Consider the following 17,765-nt stretch of genomic DNA (forward strand, 5'->3'; position numbering starts at 1 on the left):
CCTTGTCCAGGTTTGGTTTTTCACAGTATGGACTCGTTTATCCATTATGAAATGAAATGTCGCATCACAAGAACATGAATATACTTTGGTTATCTGTGCTTTAAATGTGGTTCACTATGCATGCTGCACATATGAGTCTGTTGGCTGCAGTATCACATGAACAGGCTAATCAGATGCACTAAGTGAGTTAGTACTAAATAAAGCCATTATAACATGTAAGAGAGAGGGATATCTTCCTGCTCAAGCGTTCATATGAAGCTTCCTTCACAAAAGTGAAAGCTCAATCTGTCTGTGACTTTGTCTAGAATGGCATCATGTCTAAAGGAAAATTAGGTTTCCATATTTTGAGGTTGAATATTATTTCTTTTGGCCTCACCAAGGTTAATGTAATTTGGAAATGCTTAACCGACTTGTAGTATAATTCGTCCTCATTCCTGTATGTCATCCAGCACTCTTTTACTGTAAAAGTATTCTCTACATCTTTTTTAACAAGTTTCTTGCTTAATTTCATGTTGTGTCCTCAGGTTGTACTATCTTTACATCTCTCATAAAAACAGTCCACTGACTCCATCTGTTATCTGTATTAAAGACTTAAAGGGTGTGACCAGGTTACTCCTCACTCTTTTCTCTTCCAAGGAAGGCAGATTTAAAGCCTCTAGTCTCCCTATAACTCGTTTCTCTTAATTCTGGTACAATCTTTGTTTCCCCTTCTCTGGACCTTCTAAGCTCTTTATCTCTCTTTAGGTGCAGTGAACCAACCATAGATGCATATTTTAGTTTTGTGCTTATTTAGGATATGAACAGTTTGCTAAATGTTTATCTGTATATTTGAAGTTTATTCTGATATTTGGGGATGATGTTGACTTCCAAGTCCTTTTCACAAAGAGAATCCTGAAGCTTAATTCCTTTTAGCTAATAATCGTATTGAGGCTTTCCTTCACTTTGTTCCATCCTTATTACTTCACATTTGTTCAAGCTGAATTTCATCAACCATATGTCAGAGCAACTTTGGAGTTTGTTTAGTTCCCCTTGAAAGTTGGTGCAATCCTTCTCCCTTTTCACTTACCCTAATGCTCTTATGTCATCTGCATGCATATATAGGTAGGAGTCAGTGAAGTCTTTTACATAAATCAAGAAGAGTAATGGTCCCAAAACAGAATTCCATGGCACTTGGCTAGTCACCATGAACCATTTGAAGAAGGCTTCTGTGACATGCATCCTGTATTCCCATCTGATAAAATAATCTTGAATCCATTGAAGAAGTTCCCCCTTGTTCCTGCCCAATGATCCATTTTCTTAATCAGCTTCCCATGTGATACAGTTTCAAATGCTTTCTGGCAGTCCATGTCAAACAATCCATTCAGCCCTCCCTTTTCCCTTAAGACAGAGCTCACTTTTTCATAGAAATTTAAGAGGTTTGTTACATGACCTCCTGCATACCAGTTTATTTGTTAATTTTGGTAATTGCTACTGAAATGATATGCAAATAAAAGGTAAAATCTGAAGTTCATCAAGACAGTTTGAAAATGACAGATTTGAACACATAATATATGGAGAAATTTTTAGATAGTAAGGGACAAGCTGTTTTATATTGATAGTGTGGAGAGGAAGACATCTGAAAGGATTGGATGCTGATACTTTTGCAAAGTGAGACTAAAGATGAATACCATAGAGCAACACAAGAGACTAATAAAGTGAACAACTTACAGTAGCACAAGACTAAGGTGAATAGCACAATGGACTAAAGTGAATACCATAGAGTAGCACAACTAAACTGACTTAGTGGGAGTTTGTCTTTTTTCTTTCATGTATAGGTGATTTTTAAATCACTTATTTTCTGTTGCAGGCACCAGTGAAGGCAGTATGAACATGATGGAAGGCGAGGAACTAAATGTAATAGAGTTGGATCAAGGAGATGGATGGACACGAGTCCGGCGAATGACTGCTTTTGAGGAGGGCTTTGTGCCTACTTCCTATATTGAAATGGCTCTTTATAATAATTGTTAAACATTCCTACTTAATAGAGGTAATGTGCTTTATGGGTTGCCAAGTCATATAACATAACCCTTAAAGGGTACTAAATAGAACCATACTTGAGAATATTAAAGGAAACCACATTTATTAATTAGTTGCAAGTGTAATGCAGAAAGATATTACTTTTAGTCATGCCATCATATTTTATAGGAAAATAATGATATAATTTATCCTGTGTTCTGGATTTAAAAAAAAAACTTGATTTTATTGTCAGGTCTCTGACGTTGATTAGAGATCCCTCCATCTTTTAAAAATGAAATCGAGTCCTAGGAAGATCTAGCAGTCTTCAGTTATTTTTAATTAGGAATGTCACTTTTATGTATATCTATGATGGGATATTGCATTTTACTCTAGGTTTCTCCTTAAGGTATTTCATACATGTTAAAAGCTGTGTTGCAGAGGTCAAGCTGATGGAGGTAATTGGTAAAATCAAAAGAGAATTACAAAAGATAGTGGGTTTCATATAAAAAATGTTGAATGAAAAGCATGTTTTATGATGTCAGTAATGCTAATTCTTTCTCATTCATGTATTAAAAGAGAAATATAGGTGGGGTGTGTATGCAGTACGATATTTGTAATTTATGTTGTGTGTCCAGTTGAAGATATGCAAGTTTGAAATTATGTATGATACCATGCAGCTTTCATTAGCTTGACATGCACAGGATGGGAAATATATTCACTTGTGAAATAATGAATACGCTTAATGGTAATTCAGAATGTGCACCATCATAGTCAACGAAGTGATGACAGCATAACTTGTGCTACATTACTGCATTACCTTTACATTTTTAGACATCAAGCATGCAGACTGCTGCATGTCAAGTATTATTGAAAGTACTCTTTATTTTTAATTTGCCGTAACGAAACGATAGTAACCTGTTTCTCATTGAGATGCATTCTTCTGTAAAACTGAAAGGTAACTTAAAAAGAAAGGCTTGAGTAAATAAACAAAATTTATCTGGGGTCTCACATTGAAAATGCAAGATTGAGAAAAGGAATCCCTAAAGTTTTGTATATTTTATTTCAAAGCATGAAATTAATGTTTTTCCATTTATGTACAATAATACTTCCTAGGTGTGTAATGTGCTGTGGATGTGGTGTTGGTGTGCATGGTGAATGTTTGTATTTTGAAGAAATGAATGACATTTTTTGCCCACTTATTTGGTTTTCTGCATTAAGTCATTTTATAATCATGCATTTTATGACTGGCTGTGCATTTCTAAACCATTTTGAAGCATAATGGGGTAACATAGTGCACAAGCACCTGTGTTCTCTGACAGTGGAGAACTTGTGTCTTTGTTTCCCCACTTAGCTGTGTATAATGATAGACCAAATGTCTCAGAGAATTTATCGTGATTTTATTACTAGTATATTTGTATAGTGTTTGTATCACATTGCCTGAGCTTTGCTCAGGCTCCTGCTAGCTTGTGTTTAGCAGTGCTGGAATAATTTTTGCACTTCTATGAAGTGTATATTAGAAGGGTAATATTTTGTATCTAGGTATGAAAGTGCTGATACTGCTCCTCAAGTTTTTTAACTGCAATAGAGTAATTTCTCACCTTTAACATGCTAATGGCTACACACAGACTGTCCATTTCAGATCATTACTGCTCAGCATTTACTCAATTATTAGACAAATGTTGAATGCAGTTAGTCAGCACTAGCTAGAATAATAGGTAGATCAGCTACACATAGGCAACAACAAAGATATCATTGAATCAGAGCTGCCAACCATTAAGTTTTTGCACATAAAGTTACATCGTCACATCATTTTATTTGTGCCTCGCCCATTAATTAAACCTGATCCTTTCCTGCAAAGTTTAATGGGGCGAATCTCTTAACAAACCAGTGAAAATGTTCATATTACCATTACAAATGCCAAATCATGTCTATGTAAAACATTTAAAAGTGATATGATAAGGAAAGTCAGTTAGACAATGACCAATTCACAATGGAAGAGTTTGAAGAGGTTAAAATGTTACAGTCATCTCCCACGTAGGAAAAAGTCCTCACGTTGTTGTATGGCATATAACTTGTCATCAAGTGAAGTGAAGCTAAAGGCTTCTGGAGAAGTGCAAACAGGTAACCAATGCTTATAACAAAAAGCTCTCTAGCCAGGACTGAATATGTGTGGACAAACAAACATTAGAACCTCTGTTGATATTGGTTGAGGACCAAAAATAAAACACAACTGACCAGATACTTTGTTGGTTGTAAAGTGAACAGTTGTGGACTATCATCATGTAGATAAATGAATGGAGATAACAGCTTGAGCACTGGACATCACAATTTCCTATATTAAAAGTGCAGCCTGTATTGTGTGTGGTAAGTTTTGATTTGCAAAATTTCTTTTTCTTGTCGAAATTCCTTGTTTTTACCATGTTATGTTTTTTTGTTTTACAAGGTTGGCAGCTCTGTTGAATAGATTGACAATGGTAAAAATCAGTACCAGATCACTAGATTAATGATAAAAAAAAGTATTGTCCTTACTAGACAGACTGGGATGTGGTTTGTACTGTGAAATTTAGATTCTTTATTGTCTTTATTTTGGTAACCTTTTAAAACAAAATGTGATAGTAGTTTATGCCAAAATTTTAAAGTTATAATCAGGAGAAGCTTGGCATTTTTCATTTTGATATTTTACATGTTTATGGTGCAGGCAGGCTTGATACTGTGTGATATGTCCAGTCCATCATTATCTATGATTTCCCCATTCCCTCAAAAGCCTTTAGGTAAAAACTTCATGAGGATCAGTATTAGCTGCACATGGACATTCTCAGCAAGGAACTTTTTTTTATGGTTTTTGTTTCATTTTTTAATTATTTTTTCCACGTGCAGAAACCACAGAATTGCTGCAGCAGCATGCAAGGTTGACCACTTAATGTCATGCCTCAGATCTTGTAACAAAAAGAGGAATGATTCCTGGTATCATATGTTGAAAGTCACAGCAGAAAGTATTACACATTTTTATATATTAAAGGTTTGTTTCACAAAGTTATAGCTGGTTTATAATGGGCAGAAACACAGTTGCAAGCATAGCAGCAGTGGAGTCTTCATTTGTGGAAGAGTCAACTGAAAGGGCCATTGTATTTATCTAAAATATACAAGTTTGGTCTGTATAGCTCACATGTTGACTAGTGGCCCTTGTGAAAATTGTAAGCTCTTAGGCCACAGTACCCCATTTTCTTTAGGGGAGTGCCTATGAAGATCTAAGTCCTGTTGATGAAGAACTGTGCAGATCATGTATACCTACTCATGTACATTTTATTTGTATTTTGTACATATTATTGTATTATAGTATGTTTTTATAGAAGTCACTAAGAGGATGCTTTTTTTTTTTTCATAAGCTTATCAGGGAGTGATGACATACTAGCAAGAGATAACAATGCTTGGCTTTTCATGTCAGCTTTGTAGTTAATCCCCTGGTAAATGATGTATCATTATTATTATATATATAATAAAAATACAATGTCTGTCCTGTATTGCATTTCTTCTCCAAAATGTGTCTATAGAATCCTTTCAAAAGTAAGGAATACTTTTCCAAGAAGGATATCAGCTATATATCTGTTAAGTACACATTTTTAAGAAAAACTACACTTTGCATGTGAATTTTTTGTTACAGATCTAAATGCAGAAAGACGACGCCCTTTGTATCGTGCATACTGTTTAAATGCAAAGAGAAAATCCTATTTCAGTTACACAACCTAGCCAATCATTTGAATTAGCTTATATATTTGCAACACAAAGCTTTTATTCATTGTTAGAGATGGGTATCATACATTCCCATTCTTGCAGGACTTCATATTTTCTTACCCTTCCTTTTGAATTTGCATTTTCTTTAATACTCTACTTTGTGTCATTTTACAACTGTAACCTTTTCAATGTCCTCTCTTAATTTTGAGTATTATCAGCAGTGCAAACACTTATGCCTGGCTACTTTCCATCTGTGGAGTGCTTGATTAGTGCCCCTCATGCATGTGTTAAAAGCAGTAATTTTTTTTTTTTTTTTCATACTATTCGCTATTTCCCGCGATAGCGAGGTAGCGTTAAGAACAGAGGACTGGGCCTTTGAGGGAATATCCTCACCTGGCCCTCTTCTCTGTTCCATCTTTTGGAAAATTAAAAAAAAAAATAAAAAAAACGAGAGGGGAGGATTTCCAGCCCCCCGCTCCCTTCCCTTTTAGTCGCCTTCTACGACACACAGGGAATACGTGGGAAGTATTCTTTCTCCCCTATCCCCTATCATAGAAGGCGACCAAAAGGGGATGGAGCGGGGGGGCTGGAAATCCTCCCCTCTCATTTTTTCTTTAATTCCCCAAAAGAAGGAACACAGAAGGGGGCCAGGTGAGGACATTCCCTCAAAGGCCCAGTCCTCCGTTACGTATTCCCTGCATGTTGTAGAAGCAGTAATTATAAATGAAAAAAATATATATATAGTAGGGGAGAAAGAATTCTGTTTTCCCTTGTGTCACAGATTGATGGGGGGGGGCCTCGAAAACACACCCCCCCTTTTATTTCAATTTCCAAGAAACAACAGAAGATTGAGCCAAATCAGGAGAGCTCATCCTCCTGGGGTGTCTATATGTGAGTGGATGTAACCTAGATGAGAAGAACGGAGAGATAGGTAGTACGTTTGAAAAAAAAAAACCTGGATGTTCAGGCTCTGACTGAAACAATGCTCAAGGGTAAAGATGAGGATTGTTTTGGATCAAAGCAGGAGTTGTGGGAATGTGTGAAGGAGTGTAGGGAAGGGAGTTCCAGACTTAAATGGGTAAAAATGAAAGTTGTATATGTGACATGGCCATGAAGAGGAGGATAAATTGGTTTGTGGAGCAAGTGAGTGAGTGTGCCAGCAGTTGTGATGCTAGAGATCAGGTTTTAAAGATGGTGATTTAAATGGGAATTTACGTAATGTATTAATTGAGGGACTTGGGATATTCAGTAAGGTGAATAGAAATGGTGAACAGCTTGTGGAGTTGTGTGGATGGTGACTGGGAATACCTGGTTTGAAAAGAAACATACATAAGAACATATAGGTAAGTCGAAAAGATGGTGGACTTAGCAGCGGATGGAAGTGGAAGTGAGTCACACCATTGGGGAAGGGGTGAAGGTTCTGGGAGTGTTAAAGAATGTGTGGAAGGCGAGAACATTATCTTGGAGAGCAAAAATGGGTATGTTTGGAGGAATAGTGGTTCCAACAATGTTAGACGGTTGTGCAAAGGAGGGTGGATGTGTTGGAAATGAAATATTTGAGGACAATATGTGGAGTGAGGTGGTTTGATTGAATAAGTAACAAAAGGGTAAGAGAAATGTGTGGTAATAAAAATAGTAACGTTAAGAAAGCAAAAGGTGTGTTGAAATGGTTTGGACAAATGGAGAGAATGTGTGAGGAAAGACTGACAAAGAGGATATATGTGTCAGAGGTGGAGGGAAGAAGGAGAAGCAGAAGACCAAATTGGAGGTGGAAGGATGAAGTGAAAAAGATTTTGAGTGATCCGGGCCTGAACATACAGGAGGGTGAAAGGCATGCAAGGAATAGAGTGAATTGGAACGATGTGGTATACCGAGGTCGATGTGCTGTCAATGGATTGAACAAGTGCATGTGAAGCATCTGGGGTAAACCATGGAAAGTCCTGTGGGGCCTGGGTGTGGAAAGGGAGCTATAGTTTCAGTGCATTGTACATGACGGCTAGAGACTTAGTGTGAACGAATGTGACCTTTGTTGTCTTTTCCTAGGCTACCTCACCCACTTGTGGGGGAAGGGGGTTGTTATTTCATGTGTGGCGGGGTGGCGACGGGAAGGAATAAGGGCAGAGAGTATGAATTATGTACATTTGTATATATGTATATGTCTGAGTGTGTATATATATGTATACATTGAGATGTATAGGTATTATATGTGCATGTGTGGACGTGCATGTATATACATGTGTATGTGGGTGGGTTGGGCCATTCTTTCACCTGTTTCCTTGTACTTCCTCGCTAACGCGGGAGACAGCGACAAAGTATAATAAATAAAATACATTGAAATGTATATGTGCATCCATGGGTGTTTATGTATATACATGAGGGTGAAGGCATGTACAGAGCAATAGATTTAGGAAGAGTGGTGTGGTAGAGGATGCTCTACCAGAAGTGGTAGAGGATGTGTGGATCAGGTGTTTGCTTTGAAGAACGTATGTGAGAAATACTTAGAAAAGCAAATGGATTTGTATATAGCATTTAGGGATCTGGAGAAGGCATGTGATAGAGTTGATAGAGATGCTCTGTGGAAGGTATTAAGAATATATGGTGTAGGAGGCAAGTTGTTAGAAGCAGTGAAAAGTTTTATCGAGGATGTAAGGCATGTGTACATGTTAGGGAGGTGAATGCAAGAGTTTTGGAAAGAGGGGCAAGTGTGCAGTCTGTTGTGGATGAGAGAGCTTGGGAAGTGAGTCAGTTGTTGTTCGCTGATGATACAGCGCTGGTGGCTGATTTGGGTGAGAAACTGCAGAAGCTGGTGACTGAGTTTGGTAAAGTGTGTAAAAGAAGAGAGCTGAGAGTAAATGTGAATAAGAGCAAGGCTATTAGGTACAGTAGGGTTGAGGGACAATTCAATTGGGAGGTAAGTTTAAATGGAGAAAAACTGGAGGAAGTGAAGTGTTTTAGATATCTGGGAGTAGATTTGGCAGTGGATGGAACCATGGAAGCGGAAGTGAATCATAGGGTGGGGGAGGGGGTGAAAGTTCTGGCAGCGTTGGAGAATGTGTGGAAGTCGAGAACATTATTTCGGAAAGCAAAAATGGGTATGTTTGAAGGAATAGTGGTTCCAACAATGTTATATGGTTGTGAGGCGTAGGCTATAGAGAGAGTTGTGCGGAGGAGGGTGATGTGCTGGAAATGAGATGTTTGAGGACAATATGTGGTGTGAGGTGGTCTGATCGAGTAAGTAATAATAGGGCAAGAGAGATATGTGGTAATAAAAAGAGTGTGGTTGAGAGAGCAGAAGAGGGTGCTTTGAAATGGTTTGGTCACATGGATAGAATGAGTGAGGAAAGATTGACGAAGAGGATATATTTGTCAGAGGTGGAGGGAATGAGGAGAAGTAGGAGACCAAACTGGAGGCAGAAAGATGGTGTGAAAACAATTTTGAGTGATCGGGGCCTGAACATGCAGGAGGGTGAAAGGCGCGCTAGGAATAGAGTGAATTGGAATGATGTGGTATACCAGGGTCGACATGCTATCAATGGATTGAACCAGGGCATGTGAAGTGTCTGGGGTAAACCATGGAAAATTCTGTGGGGCCTGGATGTGGAAAAGGAGCTGTAGTTTCGGTGCATTATTACATGACAGCTAGAGACAGAGTGTGAACAAATGTGGCTTTTGTTGTCTTTTCCTAGCGCTACCTCGCGCACATGTGGGGGGTGGGGGTTGTTATTTCATGTGTAGCTGGGTGGCGATGGGAATGAATAAGGGCAGACTATGAATTATGTACATGTGTATATATGTATATGTCTGTGTGTGTATATATATGTATACGTTGAGATGTATAGGTATGTATATTTGCGTGTATGTATATACATGTGTATGTGGGTGGGTTGGGCCATTCTTTCGTCTGTTTCCTTGCGCTACCTCGCTAACGCGGGAGACCGAGAAAGCAAAATAAATAAATAAATAAATAATACATGTGTACGTGGGTGAGTTGGGCCATTCCTCGTCTGTTTCCTTGTGCTACCTCACTGACATGGGAGATGGTGATAAAGTATAATAAAAAATTTAAAAAGATAATAGAAAAGATGGTAAGAGGGCTCTTTTAGATTACATATTAAATGACTCCCGGATGTGAGTGCTGAGATGGGTAGGTGGTGGAATGTCTGACCCATTACCTAGTGAAGGCATCTCCATCTACTACTATATCTCTGACGCCTGTTCCAATTGGAACTCCCTCAAAGGGGTGGCTACAGCATCAGTTTCCATAACTAAAGAACTCCAGTGCTGCTTCTTAGCCTTTTGTGCTCACCCTTAACAGGTCAGTAACAGTGTTTGCAGAGGTTCCTACCTAATGTTTCTAGTGACTATTATTTAATGCTCCTACCTATTACTGCTACCTAATGTTTCTATCTAATGGTCCAAACTAAATGTTCCAACCCAACCTTCTACTACTTACTATCTACTGCTCCCATCATTTTGCCAAAAGGCAGGGCTAGTGCATAGTGCTCACTGCAGGAAAATCTGTGAGTTACAAAGAATGAGCTGCATGACTTAAGTGTTGTTAAGAGTTACATGTGACAAGGAGAGACTGAATGTTTGTGGTCAGAATGCCAGTAGTCCACATGGTAGAGGCAGAAAGAAAAGACAGCTACCTGAGTCAGAGGAGTGTAACTTGACAACCAGTAAAATGCTGGCTCCCTAAACAGATGTTACTAACCCTCCTGATACCCAAGTAGGCAGTACTGGTAATATACCTCCTTGGTCGTTGGCTGCCTACCAACTGGGCAAGGGTAAAGATTGTGTTTTTGGAAAACAAGAAATGGGTGGTACTGGTAATATACCTCCCTGGCCATTGGATGCCTACCAACTAGGAAAGGGTGTAGATTTGTAGATTTTAGAAAACTAGAAATAAGTGAGAAGAGGTTGTTGAAATTAAATGAGCTTGGAAAAGGCATGTGTGAATAAATACCAGGAGAGATCTGATTAAGGATGGCAAAGGGCGCAAGTAAATACAACAGAGAGTGAGTGAGGAGTGGGAGATATTTCTGGAAGCGTGCTGGCATGTACAAGAGAAGTGTGTGCTATGTGGAAGGTGCGAGATAGGGAAGTGAGAAATGGCCATGAGTAGTGGGATAACAATAAAGTAAAGTAGCTAGGGAAAGAAAAGAAAGGTCTATGGGGCAGTGCTTACTGGGAAGGAGTGCAAGTGATTGGGAGATGTACAAGAGAAAGTGTCAGGAGGTCAAGGGGAAGGTGGAAAGCTTGAAAAAGAGGGCAAATGAGTCGGTTTGAGTAATTATCTGTAAACTTCTGGGAGAATATGTTGTTTTGGAAGTTAATAGTGTGTAAAAAACAGAACAAATGGGAACATCAGTGAAAGGGGCTAATTGAGAAGTGAGGAGTTGCAAGTGTTTTCAAGGACTTGAATGTGTTTGATTATAACTTGGAGTGTGCAATGTGAGTCATGGTGAAGAGAGAAGAGGTGGAGAAAGCCTTTTTTAAGATGAAATGTGGCTAGTAGGCCTGAGTGGATGATATTACTGTTGAATTTCTTAAGGGAATGACTTTGTTGTTAATTGATTAGTTAGGATTTTTAATGTGTGTGTGTGGATCAGGATGAGTTGACTGAGAATTGAAGGAATGCATATATAATGCCATTGTATAAAGGCAAGGGGGAATAAGATGGTTGCTCGATCTACAGAGGTACAAGTTGTTGAGTGTACCTAATAAGTTTTATGGGGGAATGGTGATTGAGAGGGTGAAGGCATTTACAAAGCATCAGCTTGGTGAAGAATGATGTGGTTTTCAGGAGTGGCAGAGGATGTGTAGATCAGGTATTTGCTTAGAAGAAAGTGTATGAAGAAACAAAAGAAGAAAGAGAAGGATTTGTATGTGGCATTTAAAGATATGGAGAAAGCATATGATTGAGATGCCTTGTGGGTCTATGGTCTACCAAATATATGGCATGGGAGGAAAGCTAATAGAAGCAATGCCAAGTTTCTATTGGGTGTAAGGTGTGTTTACAAGTGGAAAGAAAGGAGAGTGATTGGTTGCAGGTGAAGGTTGGTATGTGGCACAGGTGTGTGATGACACCATGGCTGTTGAATTTGTTTATGAATTGGGTAGAGGTAGGTAAATGCAAGGGCCTTGGAGAGAAAGGTGAGTATTCCATTTGTAGGGAGCCTGGGAAGTGTCATTTGTTGATTGACAGCATTGGTGGCAAATTCAAATGAAAATCTGCAGAAGTTGGTTAACTGAGTGTGGGAGAGCATGAAAGAAGGAAGTTGAGAGTAAATATTAAAAGCAAAGTTGTTATGTTTTAGGGAGTCTGGGAAGTGTTATTTGTTGATTGCTGATGAGAGCACTAATGGCAAATTCAAATAATCTGCAGAAGTTGGTGACTGAGTTTGGGAGTGTGAGAAATAAGGAGCAAAGTTTCTAGGTTTAACAGGGCAGCAAGACAGGATAGCCAGAGGAGAATCATTAGAAGTGAAGTGTGTAAGATACTAGGGAGTGGACATGGCAGTGAATCGAACAATGGAACTGAAAGTGAGCCATAGACTGGATGAGGAAGAGAAGGTTCTTGGAGCATTCGGGAATTGTGGAAAGAAAGGTCATTATCTGGGAGGGCAAAAATGGGTATGTTTGAAGGTATACTCGTCTCAGTGATGATTAATGGATGTGAGGCACGGGCTGCACATGAAGATATGTGATGTGGTGTGATTGAATAAGTAATAAAAGGGTTAGAGAGAGGTGTGGTAATGTGCTGCATAACATGATGACTGTGTGTCCGTTGGCAACTTAGGGATGGGATGTTTTGATAACCATTTCTTTCCTTACACACTGAAGCTTTGGAACTGTCTCCTCTCATGTCTTTTCCCATAACTATGACCAGGCACTTTTTAAAAGACAGGTTTGCACTATCCTTTAACTCTCCTTTTTCCCTTTCATTAACCTCTCCATACTTCTGTTAAGGCCTGGCCTTGATGTGGACCTTTGTCCACATCTGGAGTCTAATATATACATATATATGGTGTGGGGGGCAAGCTGTTAGAAGCAGTGAAAAGTTTTCATCGAGGATGTAAGGCATGAGTACATGTAGGAAGAGAGGAAAGTAATTGGTTCTCAGTGAATGTTGGTTTGCGGCAGGGGTGTGTAATGTCTCCATGGTTGTTTAATTTGTTTATGGATGGGGAGGTGAATGCAAGAGTTTTGGAAAGAGGGGCAAGTATGCAGTCTGTTGTGGATGAGAGAGCTTGGGAAGCGAGTCAGTTGTTGTTCGCTGATGATACTGCGCTTGTGGCTGATTCATGTGAGAAACTGCAGAAGCTGGTGACTGAATTTGGTAAAGTGTGTGAAAGAAGAAAGCTGAGAGTAAATGTGAATAAGAGCAAGGTTATTAGGTACAGTAGGGTTGAGGGTCATGTCAATTGGGAGGTAAGTTTGAATTAAGAAAAACTGAAGGTGAAGTGATTTAGATATCTGGGAGTGGATGGAACCATGGAAGCGGAAGTGAATCATAGGGTGGGGGAGGAGGTGAAAGTTCTGGGAGCGTTGAAGAATGTGTGGAAGTCGAGAATATTATTTCGGAAGGCAAAAATGGGTATGTTTGAAGGAATAGTGGTTCCAACAATGTTATATGGTTGCGAGGCATGGGCTATAGATAGAGTTGTGCGGAGGAGGGTGGATGTGCTGGAAATGAGATGTTTAAGGACAATATGTGGTGTGAGGTGGTTTGATCGAGTAAGTAATAATAGGGTAAGAGAGATGTGTGGCAGTAAAAAGAGTGTGGTTGAGAGAGCAGAAGAGGGTGTTTTGAAATGGTTCGGTCATATGGAGAGAATGAGTGAGGAAAGATTGACTAAGAGGATATATGTGTCAGAGGTGGAGGGAACAAGGAGAAGTGGGAGACCAAATTGGAGTTGGAAAGATGGAGTGAAAAAGACTTTGGGTGATCTTGGCCTGAACTTGCAGGAGGGTGAAAGGCGTGCAAGGAACAGAGTGAACTGGAATGATGTGGTATACCGGGGTTGATGTGCTTTCAATAGATTGAACTAGGGTGTGTGAAGCGTCTGGGTTAAACCATGGAAAGTTCTGTGGGGCCTGGATGTGGAAAGGGAGCTGTGGTTTCGGTGCATTATACATGACAGCTAGAGACTGAGTGTGAACGAATGAGGCCTTTGTTGTCTTTTCCTAGCGCTACCTCGACTACATGCGGGGGGAAGGGGTTGTTATTTCATGTGTGGCGGGGTGGCAATGGGAATGAATAAAGGCAGACAGTATGAATTATGTACATGTGTATATATGAATATGTCTGTGTGTGTATATATATATATATATATATATATATATATATATATATATATTTTTTTTTTTTTCATACTATTCGCCATTTCCCGCATTAGCGAGGTAGCGTTAAGAACAGAGGACTGGGCCTTTGAGGGAATATCCTCAGATGGCCCCCTTCTCTGTTCCTTCTTTTGGAAAATTTAAAAAAAAAAATGAGAGGGGAGGATTTCCAGCCACCCGCTCCCTTCCCTTTTAGTCGCCTTCTACGACACGCAGGGAATACGTGGGAAGTATTCTTTCTCCCCTATCCCCAGGGATAATATATATATATATATATATATATATATATATATATATATATATATATATATAAATATGTATATATATATATATTTTTTTTTTTTTATTATACTTTGTCGCTGTCTCCCGCGTTTGCGAGGTAGCGCAAGGAAACAGACGAAAGAAATGGCCCAACCCCCCCCATACACATGTATATACATACGTCCACACACGCAAATATACATACCTACACAGCTTTCCATGGTTTACCCCAGACGCTTCACATGCCTTGATTCAATCCACTGACAGCACGTCAACCCCGGTATACCACATCGCTCCAATTCACTCTATTCCTTGCCCTCCTTTCACCCTCCTGCATGTTCAGGCCCCGATCACACAAAATCTTTTTCACTCCATCTTTCCACCTCCAATTTGGTCTCCCTCTTCTCCTCGTTCCCTCCACCTCCGACACATATATCCTCTTGGTCAATCTTTCCTCACTCATTCTCTCCATGTGCCCAAACCACTTCAAAACACCCTCTTCTGCTCTCTCAACCACGCTCTTTTTATTTCCACACATCTCTCTTACCCTTACGTTACTCACTCGATCAAACCACCTCACACCACACATTGTCCTCAAACATCTCATTTCCAGCACATCCATCCTCCTGCGCACAACTCTATCCATAGCCCACGCCTCGCAACCATACAACATTGTTGGAACCACTATTCCTTCAAACATACCCATTTTTGCTTTCCGAGATAATGTTCTCGACTTCCACACATTCTTCAAGGCCCCCAGAATTTTCGCCCCCTCCCCCACCCTATGATCCACTTCCGCTTCCATGGTTCCATCCGCTGCCAGATCCACTCCCAGATATCTAAAACACTTCACTTCCTCCAGTTTTTCTCCATTCAAACTTACCTCCCAATTGACTTGACCCTCAACCCTACTGTACCTAATAACCTTGCTCTTATTCACATTTACTCTTAACTTTCTTCTTTCACACACTTTACCAAACTCAGTCACCAGCTTCTGCAGTTTCTCACATGAATCAGCCACCAGCGCTGTATCATCAGCGAACAACAACTGACTCACTTCCCAAGCTCTCTCATCCCCAACAGACTTCATACTTGCCCCTCTTTCCAAAACTCTTGCATTCACCTCCCTAACAACCCCATCAATAAACAAATTAAACAACCATGGAGACATCACACACCCCTGCCACAAACCTACATTCACTGAGAACCAATCACTTTCCTCTCTTCCTACACGTACACATGCCTTACATCCTCGATAAAAACTTTTCACTGCTTCTAACAACTTTCCTCCCACACCATATATTCTTAATACCTTCCACAGAGCATCTCTATCAACTCTATCGTATGCCTTCTCCAGATCCATAAATGCTACATACAAATCCATTTGCTTTTCTAAGTATTTCTCACATACATTCTTCAAAGCAAACACCTGATCCACACATCCTCTACCACTTCTGAAACCACACTGCTCTTCCCCAATCTGATGCTCTGTACATGCCTTCACCCTCTCAGTCAATACCCTCCCATATAATTTACCAGGAATACTCAACAAACTTATACCTCTGTAATTTGAGCACTCACTCTTATCCCCTTTGCCTTTGTACAATGGCACTATGCACGCATTCCGCCAATCCTCAGGCACCTCACCATGAGTCATACATACATTAAATAACCTTACCAACCAGTCAACAATACAGTCACCCCCTTTTTTAATAAATTCCACTGCAATACCATCCAAACCTGCTGCCTTGCCGGCTTTCATCTTCCGCAAAGCTTTCACTACCTCTTCTCTGTTTACCAAATCATTTTCCCTAACCCTCTCACTTTGCACACCACCTCGACCAAAACACCCTATATCTGCCACTCTATCATCAAACACATTCAACAAACCTTCAAAATACTCACTCCATCTCCTTCTCACATCACCACTACTTGTTATCACCTCCCCATTTGCGCCCTTCACTGAAGTTCCCATTTGCTCCCTTGTCTTACGCACTTTATTTACCTCCTTCCAGAACATCTTTTTATTCTCCCTAAAATTTAATGGTCTCTCACCCCAACTCTCATTTGTATATATATATATAGATATATATATTTTAGGTATCTGGGAGTGGATCTGGCAGCGGATGGAACCATGGAAGAGGAAGTGGATCATAGGGTGGGGGAGGGGGCGAAAATCCTGGGAGCCTTGAAGAATGTGTGGAAGTCGAGAACATTATCTTGGAAAGCAAAAATGGGTATGTTTGAAGGAATAGTGGTTCCAACAATGTTGTATGGTTGCGAGGCGTGGGCTATGGATAGAGTTGTGCGCAGGAGGGTAGATGTGCTGGAAATGAGATGTTTGAGGGCAATGTGGTGTGAGGTGGTTTGATCGAGTAAGTAACGTAAGGGTAAGAGAGATGTGTGGAAATAAAAAGAGCGTGGTTGAGAGAGCAGAAGAGGGTGTTTTGAAATGGTTTGGGCACATGGAGAGAATGAGTGAGGAGAGATTGACCAAGAGGATATATGTGTCGGAGGTGGAGGGAACGAGGAGAAGAGGGAGACCAAATTGGAGGTGGAAAGATGGAGTGAAAAAGATTTTGTGTGATCGGGGCCTGAACATGCAGGAGGGTGAAAGGAGGGCAAGGAATAGAGTGAATTGGAGTCGATGTGGTATACAGGGGTTGACGTGCTGTCAGTGGATTGAATCACGGCATGTGAAGCGTCTGGGGTAAACCATGGAAAGCTGTGTAGGTATGTATATTTGTGTGTGTGGACGTGTATGTATATATATGTGTATGGGGGTGGGTTGGGCCATTTCTTTCGTCTGTTTCCTTGCGCTACCTCGCAAACGCGGGAGACAGCGACAAAGCAAAAAAAAAAAAAAAAAAGGAAAAAATATATATATATATATATATATATATATATATATATATATATATATATATATATATATATATATATATATATATCTTTTTTTCTTTCAAACTATTCGCCATTTCCCGCATTAGCGAGGTAGCGTTAAGAACAGAGGACTGGGCCTTTGAGGGAATACCCTCACCTGGCCGAATTCTCTGTTCCTTCTTTTGGGAAAAAAAAAAAAAAAAAAAAAAAAAAAAAAAAGAGGGGAGGATTTCCAGCCCCCCGCTCCCTCCCCTTTTAGTCGCCTTCTACGACACGCAGGGAATACGTGGGAAGTATTCTTTCTCCCCTATCCCCAGGGATATATATATATATATATATATATATATACATATATATATATATATATATCTAATTCTCATGCCACAAGCATCTTTTGCGCAATCCATCACTGATTCCCTAAATACATCCCATTCCTCCCCCACTCCCCTTACTTCCATTGTTCTCACCTATTTCCATTCTGTACTCAGTCTCTCCTGGTACTTCCTCATACAAGTCTCCTTCCCAAGCTCACTTACTCTCACCACCCT

The 17,765-nt window shown here is 39.9% G+C and overlaps 1 protein-coding gene across 3 annotated transcripts in view; it reads left to right on the top strand.

Moving 5' to 3' along the window:
• LOC139761188 (formin-binding protein 1-like) overlaps positions 1-5,512 on the top strand; it is a 118,286-nt gene extending 112,774 nt beyond the window's left edge. For all 3 annotated transcript variants that reach the window (XM_071685210.1, XM_071685219.1, XM_071685229.1), the window contains one exon: positions 1,847-5,512. In XM_071685210.1, coding sequence (XP_071541311.1) covers positions 1,847-2,007 — 161 coding nt within the window. In that variant the 3' untranslated portion in view covers positions 2,008-5,512. The remainder of the gene's footprint in view (positions 1-1,846) is intronic.
• Positions 5,513-17,765: the final 12,253 nt, after the last annotated feature.

Source organism: Panulirus ornatus, chromosome 3 (assembly GCF_036320965.1).
Source record: "Panulirus ornatus isolate Po-2019 chromosome 3, ASM3632096v1, whole genome shotgun sequence".
NCBI classification, from domain to species: domain Eukaryota; kingdom Metazoa; phylum Arthropoda; class Malacostraca; order Decapoda; family Palinuridae; genus Panulirus; species Panulirus ornatus.